The sequence below is a fragment of the Odontesthes bonariensis genome, chromosome 2, assembly GCF_027942865.1.
Source record: "Odontesthes bonariensis isolate fOdoBon6 chromosome 2, fOdoBon6.hap1, whole genome shotgun sequence".
Taxonomy (NCBI): Eukaryota; Metazoa; Chordata; class Actinopteri; order Atheriniformes; family Atherinopsidae; genus Odontesthes; species Odontesthes bonariensis.
Window position 1 is genome coordinate 29,487,057 of NC_134507.1, and position 16,915 is coordinate 29,503,971.

At 41.1% G+C, this 16,915-nt stretch overlaps 1 protein-coding gene across 1 annotated transcript in view; it reads left to right on the plus strand.

The window, feature by feature from the left end:
* The window catches only part of LOC142397576 (protein kinase C epsilon type-like), a 145,768-nt gene that overhangs the window by 59,574 nt on the left and 69,279 nt on the right, over window positions 1–16,915 (plus strand). The window contains exons 3-10 of the mRNA XM_075481046.1: window positions 6,429–6,597; window positions 8,769–8,803; window positions 10,702–10,790; window positions 12,274–12,406; window positions 13,009–13,151; window positions 14,062–14,158; window positions 14,238–14,509; window positions 14,585–14,758. Of these exons, the coding sequence (XP_075337161.1) occupies window positions 6,429–6,597; window positions 8,769–8,803; window positions 10,702–10,790; window positions 12,274–12,406; window positions 13,009–13,151; window positions 14,062–14,158; window positions 14,238–14,509; window positions 14,585–14,758 (1,112 nt within the window). The remainder of the gene's footprint in view (window positions 1–6,428; window positions 6,598–8,768; window positions 8,804–10,701; window positions 10,791–12,273; window positions 12,407–13,008; window positions 13,152–14,061; window positions 14,159–14,237; window positions 14,510–14,584; window positions 14,759–16,915) is intronic.

A 16,915-nucleotide genomic window follows, 5' to 3' on the forward strand; every position in this document is an offset into this window, starting at 1 on the left:
TTTTAGACTGGAACTACTACGCTGAGAAGACAATTCAACTTGGCTGTAAATGCAGGAGGTTTTTTTAAAATTTATTTTGAAATACGTGGTTTTATGTTGAAACAAGTAAAACAGGAAGTAGCGCCGGTTAGCTCCGTGAGGTTCACACAGAGACCAAGGAGCACCTGTAACGGTGATGTTACCTGCTAGTTTATCTTTATTTTATTCCTCCATGCTTCGTGGTGTTTGCTATAACTGTATGAATGTGATGCATTCAACAGACTTTTACAAAAATAAAACCTGCGTTAATGTGCGATAAAATATTTATCAGCGTTAAATAATTAACAAGTTAATGCGATAATAACGAGTTAACTCGCCCAGCCCTAGAAATAATTTAAATGAATTTAAAAACAAGCAACAGTCCAGATAAATTCAAAGATATGGTGCAGATTTCATGCATAGACACATGAGAAAAGAAATGTTTTTAACCTGGATTTAAAAATGTCTCCATTTGGTGAAAGTTTAATCTCCACTGGCAGTTTGTTCCACTTGTTTGCAGCATAACAGCTAAATGCTGCTTCTCCATGTTTAGTCTGGACTCTGGACTGGACCAGCTGACCTGAGTCCTTGGATCTAAGAGCTCTGCTGGCTTTATATTCTCTGAACAGATCACAGATGTAAACCATCAGCAGGCTTTTAAAATCTATTCTGTGACTGACTGGAAGCCAGAGTAAAGATTTTAAAGCTGCTGTGATGTGTTCAGATCTCTTAGTCCGGGTTAAAACTCCAGCAGCAGCGTTCTGGATGAGCTGCAGATGTTTAATGCTCTTTTTGGGAGCTTTAGAGGAGCTGAAAAGCACAAACACATCCCCCCTGCACTCGCCTTCCTTTAATGGTTCCCTCTTAGATTTTTCTATTGATTTTGAAATCTTACCTCTCACTTCCAAAGCCTTTAATGTCCCAGATGCAGCGCTTCCTCCTGACCACTGTGAGCCACAGATTCTTCCCCTTCTAACTATTCTCAGCTAACAGTTTCTAACATAAGGAGACCGAGACCTCACTGCTTACTGAACTATTGGCTGCGGGTTATTAGAGGAAATAAAACGTCCTGGTGGACCTGCCGCTCTTCCTCTTTGGTTATTCACGCATGCCTAAGAGGTTAAGTGTGCCAGCTTGCCCTTATGCACACAGCCCATTATGCCTCTGTTACTACCTCCCTGGAGGGGAGTGAATCAGCTTCTACCCACAGGCTGATGCACAAGGCATGTGTGAAAAGACCTTTGGTTTAAAGGGATAGTTCGCCTCTTTTGACATGAAGCTGTATGACATCCCATATTAGCAATATCATTTATGAACATTTTCTTACCCCCTGCTGCGTCCTGTGAGCAGAGTTCCAGCCGAGTTTTGGTGTTGATGAAGGTAGTCCCGGCTAGTTGGCTGGGGTTTAAAAAATAAAGCGTTTTGCTTCTCAAAACAATATGCGTTAAAAAGAGTAATACATTTGCATCACAAAATCGTTCTCCAGGAAAAAGTCAGACCTCACAATCGCTTGGCCCTATTTTCTCTCCCTTCGTATCACTGCATGCTTTAGTTTTTAAACCCCAGCCAACTAGCCGGACTACCTTCGTCAACACCAAAACGAGGCTGGAACTCGGCTCACAGGACGCAGCAGGGGGTAAGAAAATGTTCATAAATTATATTGCTGATATGGGATGTCATACAGCTTCATGTCAAAAGATGCGAACTATCCCTTTAATGTGATAACCATGATTATTATATAGCTAAATGAGCTCTAACATCCAGGCCTTCTGTTGTGCAGGTAGCTTTCAGGATGCTCTGCCAGTTTGAGTAAAAGGATTATGATACAAAGCACAAAAACGGTTTATAGCTGCTTAAATCATCTTGTTGGAGCTGTTTATTCCTTATCTTCATTACTTTGAATTTTGTTCAAATTTATTCTTAGTTTAATTTATTTTTTGGGTGGTTATTTACAGAGTTTATTTGTAGGTTAATAATTATTTATTTTTTAAATTGGACAGGAAGAGCTGTGGGTCCATTTCCTATAAGTACAGGGACTGGTATAGGACCAGTATGGACTGGGGTGGGGCCTATGGTTTGTTACCAGAGCAGGAGAAGCAGCAGAGAACAAAGAAAAGTTTGATCTGTATTATTTGCTTTCCAGCTGGATAAATAAACCATCAAACTTCAAGTTTTCGACATTTGGACTTCTTCTGCCTGCGTACGAAACCCAACTCCAGTGCAGAATTGTCTTGTTTTAGGATGTTTGGTTTGACAAACGATCGCCATTACATCTAATAATGATAGTTTCTGTGTTTGGTTGAATTCAGATTAGCTTTAGCTTTGCATGTTGCTATCTTTCCTCTCAGTCTGAGCCTCTTTAAACTGAAACAGCAAACGACTGTGGCACATCATGTCGGGCGAACTGGGAGAGAAATCTTTGTCATCCGTGCGTGCAGCAGATAATGTATTGGAGCGATGTGGAAGCAGAGGAGGGGGTGGTGATGGATTGATTAGTAAAGTGGAGTGTTCGCTAATGGAGCAGTTACATCACTGGATGTGACAGAGGGAGGTCAGCACAGAGGGACAAAGAGGTGTCACCAGGTTCTTCTGTAGCAAATACTCTTTTTCTCTGTTTTTAAAAGCGTTTCTGGAGTTTTTTTCAGTGATTCTGCTTCTTATTCCGTGTGGTTTGTTAGCTACATATGTGCGCGTGATCTGCTGAAATGGCTCATTACTTAAATGTTGTTTGCGTAGCAGAGAACACGCGGGCGTGCAGTTAGCCCTGAGAGCTGCAATCAGCCAATTTAATTTCCAAACGCACACACAGAGCCCTGTTTTCACCGTGTCTGCCTGCGGTTAAAGGCAGGTGGAAACGCTCCCGTCGTTTTGTGGTGGTCGTTATTGGCGGGGAGATTTATTTTGTTCATTTTGCTGACTCGTGATCCATGTTCAGTGGAAGGGCAATCTTACTACCGAAAGAGCTAGAATACTGTTTAACCATCCTGTTGTCTTGCAGGTCAAAAGTGAGCCACTACCATGTTTAGCTGTAGAAAAAATACCTTAAACTATCTTTTTCCAACTTGAAATGTTATGACTTTTCCTAAAGGGACCCCATCATAAGAAAAAGTCATACTTTATTTTTGTTTATGTTTCCATGTGGGCTGTACACCACTAGGGTACAAAGATGGTCTTATGGGTCATTTTTGACCCGTGAATTATAAAAACATTTAAACACCAGAAAAAAGTTCACTGTTTTTTTCCCTTTCAATATAATTAATTCATAAGTAATTACTTCACATTTATATAATAGCAATAATAAACCTTTATAATGTAAAAGAAAACTGAGAAAACAAGAAAACTGTTGGTCCAACTGACAGTTGGTTTGTGGTAAAAAAAAAAAGTGTAATCCTGAAAACTGGTGATTGTCTTTTTGTATAGTGTAACAAAAAATACATGATAAAACATGTGTTGAATTGAGTTGAATAGATAAATAACAGGTGGTTTCATCATACAAAGTAGATTTTGGATTTAAAATTCAATTAAGTTGCTTTATTTTAGAGTAAACACAATGTTCAGACCACACAAGGGTTAAAACAGATGAAAGTAATGCTTTGATTTGCATTTAAGCACATTTAAACTCTACAATGTGGAATTAGAGCAAAGAAAATATATCCTCTGTTGAAACTCCAAAAAAAAGGGGGAAAGTTGGAGATCTTTACGTGTAAAATGTGCATGAGTCACGGAGGGAAAGGAAATGTGTTGGCTTCACGCTCCTCCAGTACGGAGGAAGAAGTGTCCAAACCAACGAGAGGTTCTACAATAAGAGTGAAAAGGAAACTGAAAAGCTGTGAGATGTAATAAAACTACATGTTTCTGGAGTTTGTTGCAGGGTTTGAAACCCTTTCGGTGTTCTGGAAAGCTCACGCGTCCATCGTCTCAAACTTTTTGGATTGGGATCAGGACATCAGTAAGAAGCCACATGCCTATCAAAACCACCCGCTACCCCTAACGCTGTTGCTAGGCAGCAGTTGTCAGTTGCTAGGTGATGACGACGCATACACCGAAGGGGCTGAACATTGGAGACTGGCGGAGCATGACGGGGAGGAAGGAATGTGCAACACAGTCCTGAAGGCCTGAAGAGCAACGTTACATAAATGTAGAAGAAGAGTTGGTGGTCTAACCACTTCCTCTGCTTAATTTAGAATAGAATAGAAAAATAATTAATTCATGCCCCAATGTTCCTTTAAATTATTTTAAAGCATAAAGCTATAAATCCTCTTAATTGTTTTATATTTTTCTTTTTTCCCTCTTCTTTGATGCTTTTGACTGTGTGTTTTAATTTTTATTCTCTTTAAATTGCTTTTTTTATGCTGCTTTATGCTGTTCTTTTAAATGCCTTGTCTTTATGTAAAGCACATTGAGTTGCCGGTGGTAAGAAATGCGCTGTATAAATAAAGATGCCTTGCCAATGAGGGAAATTCAAATTAGTCAAGTAGCTCAAAAATAATTATTAATATTTACAATGATTGTATATTAACAACAACAATAAGAATACCAATTCTTATAAAAATACTACTACTAACTAATAATAATAATAAATTACTAAATAAATAGAAAAAAATCAATCAATCAATTTGAAAAGAACTCAGCAGTCACTGTTAAAAAGCCTTATGGCTGTGGGTACAAAGGACCTCCTGAACCTCTCAGTCCTGCAGCCTCACTGCAAAATTTAAAATTTATGGTGGTGCACTGCTATTTTAAACAAATTCACCATAACAAGTTGAACCCCATTTTCACCCTATCATGCACTCTTGGTGCATAACTCGTCCTCAGAAAAGTCTTGTTTCCCACAGTTTTTAGGTTGATGGTGCTCATAATCAATTATTCTCTGTGAAATCAAATTTACTGAGGATATCTGGAGATGTTCAGCCAATGCTTTGTGTCTGAGTTGTTAATCTGGGAGAAGCTGTTTTGGCTGTTAATTTGACATATATTTGTCAGGGTTTTATATATAGCATTTTAGCTTTCTGTTAAGGTGGCTGCAGTGGCCAAGACTTCGTATTAATGCACTTAATTTCAGCTGGATAAAGAAAGGTTAAAAATACATGAACTCAGTTTGTGGCTGCATTAAATGCCACGTTTTCTGTGATGTCACATCTACTATCTGACAAAAAAAGTGATATTTTGAAGGCCAAGTCAGAGTGTTTGGTGATGTAACCTGATGTCTTCTTATCCATCATCAAAACGTTCTCTTTTCTTTTCTTTGCATCTACAATCTCTGAAACTCAACACACCACACGTTCGATTGTGTTCCGAGACCAGAAGTTCAACTGAAAAGCCTTGAGAAAACTGCATTAAAGGGATAGTTCGCCTCTTTTGACATTTAGCTGTATGACATCCCATACTAGTGACATAATTTATGAACATTTTCTTACCCCCTGCTGCGTCCTGTGAGCCGAGTTCCAGCCTCGTTTTGGCGTTGATGAAGGTAGTCTGGCTAGTTAGCTGGGGTTTACACGGTCTACACAGCACTGCCTGCTGTGTAGACCGTGCAGACCGAAGTGCAGACCGAGCAGTCCCCTGCTTCCAAGCAGCAAACACCGTAACAGGCGTGGCTGTCGGCAGGCGGCAGCAGGCAGTGATACGAAGGGAGAGAAAATAGGGCCAAGTGATTGTGAAGTCTGACTTTTTCCTGGAGAACGATTTTGTGATGCAAATGTATTACTCTTTTGAACGCATATTGTTTTGAGAAGCAAAAAGCTTTATTTTTTAAGCCCCAGCCAACTAGCCGGACTACTTTCATCAACACCAAAACGAGGCTGGAACTCGGCTCACAGGACGCAGCAGGGGGTAAGAAAATGTTCATAAATGATGTTGCTAGTATGGGATGTCATACAGCTTCATGTCAAAAGAGTCGAACTATCCCTTTAAAGTATCTTTCTGAAAAAGATGAAAGTTGTTGGGATCATTTACCCCATTTTCACGATGTAAATCGCCCTCTGACTGTTCCTCTTCTGCATCACTGGGAGGTGACTCCTGGGACGCCTCCTGCAGGTCGTGTGCGTGCAGTGAAACCCTGCATTGTTCCTCCGGGAAACCTTTCAGAGTTTAAACAAAAAGACACGGAGAGATCGGGGAACACTCTGGGATTTGCCGTGAGGAAGGAGAGACCAGCATGTTTAATTTATCACCGAGCATAATGGTCCAGCCTGTCAGCCAAACGGTGCTGTCGCCATCTGGTGGTAGTTCATTGTCAGTGCCAGTTTTGTTTCATTCATTAGGCTCACGCCACCAAAAATGGAAAAGCCTGGAATACTGTGTGTATGAATGAATATTGATTTTCACTTTATTCTTATCAGAGAAGTCGGGAAGTGATGCTAATGTCGCCATCATTTTAATATTTTGTGTGTTTGTTTGTGTTTGTGCAGCAGCAACAGGTTCTGCTGAGAATGAGGAGCGAGTGTTTCGCCAACGGATGCGACCCAGGAAGCGACAGGGCGCTGTCCGCCGAAGGGTCCACCAGGTCAACGGACACAAGTTCATGGCCACCTACCTGAGGCAGCCCACCTACTGCTCCCACTGCAGGGACTTCATCTGGTTGGAAATGCACACGCCCACACCTACAAACACATTCAATTCAGGAGAGCCTGACCTTTGCACAGAGCCTCCACCTGGGAGATTTACATTCTCTGAAAACGCTTTAAGCAGGAAAATGTAACACAAACACCCCTTTCATGCGTAATTCCTGCTTTCTGCAGAGCTTTAACTCGGCCGTGTGCATTAAAGGCAGCTGTGGTGGTCGAGCAGTTATATTAAAGCAGTGGTGTCAAACTCATTTTCACAGAGGGCCACATCAGCATAATCGTTGCCCTCAAAGGGCCAGATGTAACTTATAAATGTAACTACTCCTTAATGTTAAATAACTCTGAATTTATTACTCGTACAAGTTACAAATATTACATATATATTTGCATAGATGTAAAAAAAAAAATATGTTTGCTTGTAGTTCTGTTATTATAACATAAATCCTTTTAATTTGTCAGGTTATGAAACACACATCAACTCCATCAATCAACCATCAAACTATCCAAGTGAATAAAGAAAAATAACATCAAACACAAGTTATGACATTTACTTTGTTCCAAACTTGAAATATCAAACAAAGCCAGCTTTTTCTGCCGCATTGTTATCGGTAGTGTCTTTCGCGAACACATACTTCTCCTACTACTCCTACTAACTTTTTGAGTTAGTATGCGAGTTTGAGTAAGCGAGAAGTTCCGGATGCATACTAGATTCTCTGAAATGTTGGGTATGCATCATGAGGTTACTACTCATACTCAAACTACCCAAGATGCAACGTAACGTGACGTCGCCGATCGTCATTTCCTGTCAAAACGGCAGTTTCAAGCTAGCTACAACGAGGGTAACACTTCCTGTTTTCAAAACAAAAGCACCAATTGTATCGTAATGGCTTTCCCTATGATAAAAAGTAACGGGTATTTGATTTTGTGAAAATAACCGGAAGTGCGTTGCTCACTACGGCTAGCTTTAGTAGCGCCGAATTCGTGGGAACACAATTGTAAACAGCCGGTATTTTGTCAGGTTTTCAACACGTTGGGGATCTAAACGACTACTTTCTCACCTGAAAATGTCTCAAATGTTGCTAAAGTTTACAGAGTTTAGAGCTTAAGCGAAATCAGCTTCAGGCCGGCTGATTTCGGCTCGGGCAGTAGCGAAATGCATTGTGGGTAAACGCTCTGCATACTGTCTGATCGATGAGTTTGTAGTATGTAGTATGCGGTTTTGAACACAGCCTTTATTTGTATTTCTCAATTCCACTTGTTGGGAAAATCGCATCGATTTGGAAACATTGCAGTCCAGTGGCGGGATGCCGTCACTTCTCGCGTAACATAATCGCCATGCATTGTGGGAAATGTAATTTTTGGTCACTGCACGTATTTGACTTGTTTATTTTTAGACAGTCAGACCTTTTAAGCTCTCACAGGCCACATAAAATGACGTGACGGGCCACATTTGGCCCGCGGGTCATGAGTTTGACACATATGTATTAAAGGAAGTTTAACACTCAGTGATTCTTGCATCAAACACCAGTCGACACCTGTTATTAGCGTGTTAGCTGTGTTAGCGACCAGCTGCAAAGTTTTTCACTTCCCAGGTTTTCTGCATGGCTTTTAAACGTGTCGCCCGAGTTCCTGTTTTACCCCGGATCCCCAGAATAACGGGCTCTTTTGTTTGCACGTGAGCACCGTGGATGCTCTGAAGTGAAGGGTAATAAACCGAGCCAGCTGTGTTTGTTTCCATCCCAATGAGCTCATTCTCATCCTCATTCACATGGAAACCGTGCGGCTCGCTCTGAGCGCCGCTCTGACACACCGTTTGATGTGGAATCAGGATCACCCAACTCTGTTTGAGGCTCTGTGTTCAGGCTCTGTGATAGAAAACAACTGAAACATGTTGGTTCATTTTTATGTGGGTCAGCTTTTAAGCAACCACTATAAAACTGGCCTTTTTTTTTTGGTTTAATGAGCTTTTCAGCAGGTGTTGTTGAACATTTGTAGATTAGAATCAGCCCCCAAGAATGGAGATAATCAAATTAAAGGTGGTGGTGCCAGGTGGAACTGGCCTGTAACCGCCTGTTTTTTATCAATAAATCTCCTCCTTCCTGACACACAGAAACAGCATGAAGTAAACACGTGTTTTCATCCCAGTTCAACACTCTTTTTAAGTGATCTTTTGTGTCTCTGCAGGGGCGTTTTAGGCAAGCAGGGCTACCAGTGTCAAGGTAACGTTGTTATTTTCAGCAATATTTAATAAAACCTTTTGTAAGATGTTTCCCTTCTGTCGTTTAAATGATTTCATTCCCGTTGATTTAACCAAGTATCTATCCTAGGTGTTTTTATTTCTACGGATGCACAGTTTTGTAATTTTGTCCCGATTTCCAACTGATAAGGAATAAGTTGAACAATTAAGTGCCACAAATGGCTCCAAAAACTGCACCAAACTGCAGGTTCTTCTCTCTCCGTCACCAATAAATTAAAGTGCTTCAGTTTCCTGGAAAGAACTATTTGTTCAGAATCGTGCAGCCAAGGAATTTCAGTCCAATCCCCTTTATGCATCAGATTATTGGTCCCACACCTCGCCTGCTAAATGGTTCAGTGTGCGACTTTTCGACCATTCAACCATAATGGCTTCTGCTGCTGTATGTGCAGCCTGCGTATATATGCAAATATGCATCGGCGGAGTTTGTGGGAGGGCTTTGCCCCCCCCCCCCCCCCCCCGGTGGTCAAAACAGTTAATTACTGTGTTCCCAAATTAATTTGAAAAAATATAATATAAAAATATAAAAATATCTCAATATGTATATTTAGATATATATATATCATATATATCTAAATACTGAATAAAGAAATATTAAAGCCATAAATGAGACCAAGAATATGTGGGTTAAAAGCTATAAACACAAAATTAAGGCATTATTTATATTAAGACATGCATTTCTGAGCAAAAGGTTTGTTCTTCTTCTGAATATGTGCTTCTAACCATCGGGAGGATACACGTGTTTATCCCGGCTGCCTCTTTGTTTGGAGCATCCCCTTTCTCATCCTCAACAATTAGCGCTACGCGCTTGCAAAGCTCATTTTGCGTAAAAATGATAAATTTAACGGTAAATTTCAGTTATTTTGTTTAATTGAGAGTTTGTTTAATTAAATCCCCTTTCTTCTTCCCCGTCCTGATGCTCGGGTTGAACTTCATAGCAATAAAGTGACGGTGGTAAACAACATGAAATGCTTGCGTTTGAGTGGTTTCAACTTAATTGAGAGACCCCTGTGGGGGTCAGCAGTCGAATTAGCGGCGGAACGGAAAAATGACATTTCCACTAGTTCCGCTAACGGGTTTGAGTAAATTTTGGGTAGATGCAGCTACCGGGTTAATTTGTGTTAATTTCAAAATAACTGAAATTTACCGTTAAATTTTCCATTTTTACGCAAAATGAGCTTTGCAGGTGCAGAAAATTGCAAGCGCGTAGCGCTAATTGTTGCAGATGTGCACCAGCGATGCTCCAAACAAATAGGCAGCCGGGATAAACACGTGTATCCAAGACCAAAAGCAAGTATATTTCTGGCCTAAGAATGAATGAATAGAATCCTTGGACAACAAGCAACACTTTGCAGCCCTTGTTGGGTTTTTTTGCCCTCCCTGGCAGGAATCTCAAGCTCCGCCTATGCAAATAAGCAAAGTTTAAAGGTCTGTTAATCAGAAGAACTCATACTTGTGTGAACATCTGTCAGCCAACACAGCAGCCCAGAAACGGGTCGGATCAGACAGCAGAAGTCTTTCACCAACCCTGAAAACCAGAGAAAGATCTTCTCAGACAGATATGGAATCATAAATAAAAGCTGCCACATAAAAACATTTATATGTAAATGTAGTTTATTTATACAGCCCTTTACAAACAATCATTACGATGTACCAAAGTGCTTTACAGTGGGTAATAAATAAAGAGAAGAATAAGTAAAAACAATAAAAGAACGGTGAAAGCAATAAAATATATGATTCTATCAACTCATTTATAGGTTTATTTACTGGCCTAATGGATTAATTTCAGGATTTTTCTCAGGTCTGTTTATCGAGGTGTCTATTAAAGGGTGATTACAGCGTTTGTGTGTGTTTGTCCCGCAGTGTGCACCTGTGTGGTCCATAAGCGCTGCCATGAGCTCATCATTACAAAGTGTGCCGGCATGAAGAAGCAGGACGACGCAGTCGGGGAGGTGCGGACCGCTTTTATCTTTAATGTCTCGCAGGAATTCTCTGCAAATGGAAACAGTCAGATGTATGACTCCAGCCTGAAAGAGCAACCCGAACACTTCCTGAACGTTTCAGGCATAAAAAGCTTGGTTTAAAGGGACTCGCGGGCGGTCCAGTTGGTTCTGGATGAAGGCGTTTCTTATTGCATGTCATTCCTTTTCTCTCTCAGCATTCAGATTCACATTCCAGCTTTTAGTGGGGTCACATGGCACTGAAAGGATCGGATTATTGGCTAAATTACAATCAGACTGAGTTATTAAAGCGGCAGTCGGCAACTTTTTTTTTGTCATATTAGCTTGAACTGTCATGGGATTCTGGAAGTAGAATATTAAATAGGCTGTTTAGGAAAAATCCAGAATTCTGTAGCTCCCTCTGGAGCCTGTAATCATGCTTACAAAAATCGAGCGCTCCCGGCTGTTTTTAACCAATCAGGTTAGGGTGGAGGAATCCTACCTGTCAATCACAGCTTGTGCACACGCTGCTGAGCGTGAGTCTGCCCCAGCTTGTGTGCGCTCACACTGGTGTGAACTCACGTGTACAACCTCGTCCACAGAGGGGGAGGGGTTGGGGGAGGGACCTGAAAGTTGTATCAGTTCGAATTTTCCGACTTTAGACTCGCAATTTTGAAAACCTGCCGACGGCAGCTTTAAGTGCATGTAGACACCTTAATCGGACAAGAAATTATATCGGATCAGATTAAAGGAATAGTTCTCCTCTTTTGACATGAAGCTGTATGACATCCCATATTAGCAATATCATTTATGAACATTTTCTTCCCCCCTGCTGCGTCCTGTGAGCCGAGTTCCAGCCGAGTTTTGGTGTTGATGAAGGTAGTCCGGCTAGTTGGCTGGGGTTTAAAAAATAAAGCTTTTTGCTTCTCAAAACAATATGCGTTCAAAAGAGTAATACATTTGCATCACAAAATCGTTCTCCAGGAAAAAGTCAGACCTCGAAATCTCTTGGCCCTATTTTCTCTCCCTTCGTATCACTGCGTGCTGTGTAGACCGTGCAGACCGAAGTGCAGACCGAGCAGTCCCCTGCTTCTGAGCAGCAAACACCGTAACAGGCGCGGCTGTCGGCAGGCGGCAGCAGGCAGTGATATGAGTTGTTGTTGTTGTTGGTGGTGAAGAGCTCAACAGGAAGTGGCTCTATTAGCAATAGTTGGAATGGGTACAGCGCCACCTATCATACCGGGGTATGACACGCTTTGTGCCTCTGATCCCATTCATTCACCGCCATATATCAAAGGAGAATTACCCTTGCTCAGCTCATTCTTATTGTAATTTAGCCAATAATCCGATCCTTTCAGTGCCATTTGACCCCACTGAAAACAAACATTCAAACAAACCTCCAGGGCTTTGCTCAGATGAACAACATCCACGGCTCCACGTGTTCCCAGCCAGACTCCTGCAGGTTTGTCTCACTCTCTGTTGCTGTTTCTTACAGCCTGTCGGCTCTCAGAGGTTTAGCGTCAACGTCCCGCACAAGTTCAGCATCCACAACTTTAAGGTTCTCACCTTCTGCGACCACTGTGGGTCTCTGCTGTGGGGTCTGCTGCGGCAGGGCCTCCAGTGTAAAGGTACTCTTTGCATTATTATTCACATCGTGGTTCAGTTAACAGCAGTACAAATTTTTGATCATGTATTTTTTGTTACACAATACAAAAAGACAATCACCAGTTTTTGAGGATTACACTTTTTTTTTTTTTTTACCACAAACCACTGTCAGTTGGACCAACAGTTTTCTTTTTTTCTCAGTTTTCTTTTACATAATAAAGGTTTATTATTGCTAATATAAATGTGAAGTTATTACTTCTGAATTAATGATATTGAAAGGGAAAAAAACTGTGAACTTTTTTCTGGTGTTTAAATGTATTTTATAATTAAAGGTGAAAAATGACCCAAAAGACAATCTTTGTACCCTAGTGGTGTACAGCCCACATGGAAACATAAACAAAAATAAAGTATGACTTTTTCTAATGATGGGGTCCCTTTAGGAAAAGTCATAACATTTCAAGTTGGAAAAATATAGTTTAAGGTATTTTTTCTACAGCTAAACATGGTAGTGGCTCACTTTTTACCTGCAAGACAACAGGAGGTTTAAAGGTTTATATGTTCGAGTCCAGCTGTCCTTTTCTGGATTTTCCTCCATGCCAACCTGCACTTTTCGCCCGTGTGTCAGTTTGTAAAGTCAACGTCCACCGGCGCTGTGAGAGCAACGTTGCTCCAAACTGTGGCGTGGATGCCAGAGGGATCGCCAAAGTCCTCTCAGACCTCGGAGTCACACCAGACAAGATCTCCAACAGCGCCCAGAGACGGAAAAAGGTCCGTATTTCCAGATTCTGCATTTATCGCTCGCGCTTAACAGATCACCGCTGCCGTGAAAATGTGAATGATGGTGGTGGCCAGAGGTGGGTAGAGTAGCCAAGAATTGTACTCAAGTAAAAGTAAAAAGTAGTCATCCAAATAATTACTTGAGTGAGAGTAAAAAAGCGCTTGGTGAAAAAACTACTCAAGTACTGAGTAACTGTTGAGTAACGTCTGATTTATTTGTTAAAACAAGCATTCAATCAGACAGACAAAAATACTAAATAATCATCTTTAGGCAAATTAGAGTTCATCCAATTGATCAAATAAATTAAAATGAATTAATTAATTACAAAACAGCTTAAATTAAAATAATCCAGGTAAACTCAAGAACTTCAATAAAAAATAAAAGAGACTTAGGAAATGTTTAAAACATATGTAACCCATATGTAACCTAAAAAACAAACATTCACCTATCCATGGGGGGAAAAAAACGAGTTTAGGAAACTTACCGCTACATGTTTCCTCAAGTTAGATGTTGAGTTTCTGCTGAAATGTGCGTTTGTTTTGGTTGACACAGAAGACACATAATGTAGCTGCTGTTTCTCACTCTTTGTAAGGTAAACATGCTTTCAGTATGAGGCCTCGTCTGTGTCTTCATTTCCCACCGTTGATTCTGACATTTTTCATCTGTTTCTTTGTTTGTTTGCTACGACTGTAAACTGTAAAGCTAACCCGTCCCGCCGCTGAGATTGAGTATGGTCATTGAGTAAGAGGACAGTTTCTTCTGCACAAATCTACTCAAGTAAAAGTAAAAAGTATAGGGATTTAAAACTACTCCTAGAAGTATAATGTTTTCAAAAACTTACTCAAGTAAATGTAACTGGTTACTACCCACCTCTGGTGGTGGCGTATTGTCTCTGAACAGCTTCATCAGACTCAGGATCCTCAGCAGCCGTTATCAGGGATCCCTCAGACGGAGGACGATCGCTCCAAGTCTGCGCCCACCTCCCCGTGTGACCAAGGTGAGTTCAGACCAGTCACATGACCTCCGAGCTGCAAACAGACCCCCCACAGCTCACCTGATCTTTGTTTGCTCTGCAGATGTGAAGGAGCTGGAGAACATCCGCAAAGCTCTGTCGTTTGACCACCGCGGCGAGGAGCGCAAAGCGCATCCTCTGTCCTCCCCTTCCTCCGTCGGCACGGCAACCTGCGACACAGGAGGAGGAGGCGAAGGAAACCGCGTCGGTGGCGTGGAGGGAGACGGAAGCAAGGAGAACGGGGAGGTCAAAGGTCACAGCACCCCGGAGATGAAGAGGATGGACCTCCATGACTTTCTGTTCATTAAAGTTCTGGGAAAAGGAAGCTTTGGAAAGGTGGGAGCACGACTTGGCCCTGGAACCTCTGAGATTTGTTTCTGTTTCTGACTGTCTCGTGTGTGACGTCACCAGGTGTTGCTGGCGGAGATGAGAGGCAGCGACGAGGTTTACGCCGTCAAAGTGCTGAAGAAGGACGTGATCCTGCAGGACGATGACGTGGACTGCACCATGACCGAGAAGAGGATCCTGGCCCTGGCCAGGAAGCACCCCTACCTGACGCAGCTGTTCTGCTGCTTCCAGACAAAAGTAAGAGAACACACACACAGGTGCAGGCCTGCGGTGCGCCTGCAGGGGGCAGCACCGCACCACGTTTGAATCTGAAACTCACTGATCTCACAAGCATAAAACCTAAAGTTATGAGACATATAAGCTGTGTTATAAGAGAGGCTCAGTTTGTTTTAGGAGCTTTAATGTTCATTCAAATTAAGTTGAGTTGCATTTCTACCGGTTTAGAAAGCAAATTCAGCTGTATCTTCACGGTTTGTACTCGTGACAAACCTGTGGGGTGAAGAAAAAGCAGGGCTGGGCAACGATTAAAATGTTTAATCTAATTAAACGCATGATTTCCCTGATTAATCGCGATTAATCGCATTTGTACGCAAAATCCAAAAATCGATATTTTAACTTTAATCTTTAACTTTAAAAACTTGTATTTCAGCCTTACAATCACGATTAGGACTTTATTCATCTTAGCTTTCTGCTCGACATGTTTCAAGATAGTTTTATTCGTCACATACACAATCATACACAGTACAATGTGCAGTGAAATTCTTCCTTGTCCTGCTACCAAAAAAAAGAGAATTAAAATTAAATATGAAATGTGAATAAAAATGAATGAAAATGAATAAAAATGAATGAAAAATATAGAATAAATATAAAATAGGTTAAATTAAATGTATAAGGTATCTGAAATGTACAGTACTAACATATTCAATTCAAAAGGGAAAATCTACCTGAAAGCAGAGGTGTAAACCATCAGAACCAACATCAGTGTTCATAGATTTTCAATAGGGCTGGGCAACAATTAAAATGTTTAATCTAATTAATCACATGATTTCCCTGATTAATCACGATTAATTGCATTTGTACGCAGAATCCAAAAATGAATCCAAAAGTAGTGTATAGCTTTTAGCATTTAGTTTTATTTTAAATGTGCTGCCATATGAATGAAAGTGCCATAACATTTGTTGTGCAAACACACTTTTAACATCAGCATCTTTCTGTAGTTTTTATGTAGAAGCCTCGCTCCACTGTCTGTTTCCTTGAATGACTTGCTGCTATCAGTTGTGTGTTTTGCCTTTAAGTGATATTTTAGACTGGAACTACTACGCTGAGAAGACAATTCAACTTGGCAGTGTTTACAGATGACTTTGGTTCTGTCGACTCCGCCGTCTGGAAGAACTTTAAAATGAAAATGGCCGAGTAAAAGTTCCGTACCCTTCTCCATGTTTGGTGGATCCGCCGATTACTTTCTTTTCCGGTTCCACAGCAGACAGCAACAGACTTTTACAATAATAAATAAATAATAAAACAGGGGTGGTCTGTGGCGTAGTGGGTTGAGCAGGCACCCCATGTACAGAGGCTATAGTCCTCGCTGCAGCTGGCCCGCTGGTTCGAGTCCCGCATCAGACGGCCCTGTGCTGCGTGTTATTCCCCCTCTCTCTGCCCCCTGCTTCCTGTCTCTCTGAACTTTTCTATCCATTAAAGGCACAAGAGCCCCAAAAAACAATTTAAAAAATACATAAATTAAAAATAAAACCTGCGTTAATGTGCGATAAAATATTTATCAGCGTTAAATAATTGAGCAAACGCGATAATAACGAGTTAACTCGCCCAGCCCTAAGAAAAAGACTAAAAAATTAATATAAGTTTGTGTTTTAGTTTTTTCTGATGAAACATTGGAAACTTCTTCTCTCTCAGGTAAAAATGAATCCCAGCTTTATTTCACTCAGGCTTTGACCTGGAGATCTGTGGAATATTTTGGTCACGGTCCATCACATATTCACAGTTAAACGTGCGTTCTGAGGAGCCCCAACAGCTGTCAGTGACATCATCAAATGAATACGCCTCAAAAAAAAAAAAAAAAAAGGCAAATTTCTAACATGCAACAGCAACTTAAATCTGTGCTTTGTTCATTATTGGTTGAAGTCCAATCAATGGTTCTCAGTGTCATTGTATTTTAAACAGGTATGTTCCCCATCAGCTTCCTTTTAATTAAACTTTTAAACGCTTTGGGAACTGAGGACGCTGATTGTTGCAGTTTTTCAGAGGAATCTGGGTCCATTCCTGCTAAATCCAGGATTTCAGCTGCCCAACAGTCCCTGGTTGTTGTTGTTGTCTGATTCTCCTCTTTATGATGTTCCAAACAGTTTCACCAGGAGACGGATGTGGACTGCAGGCAGG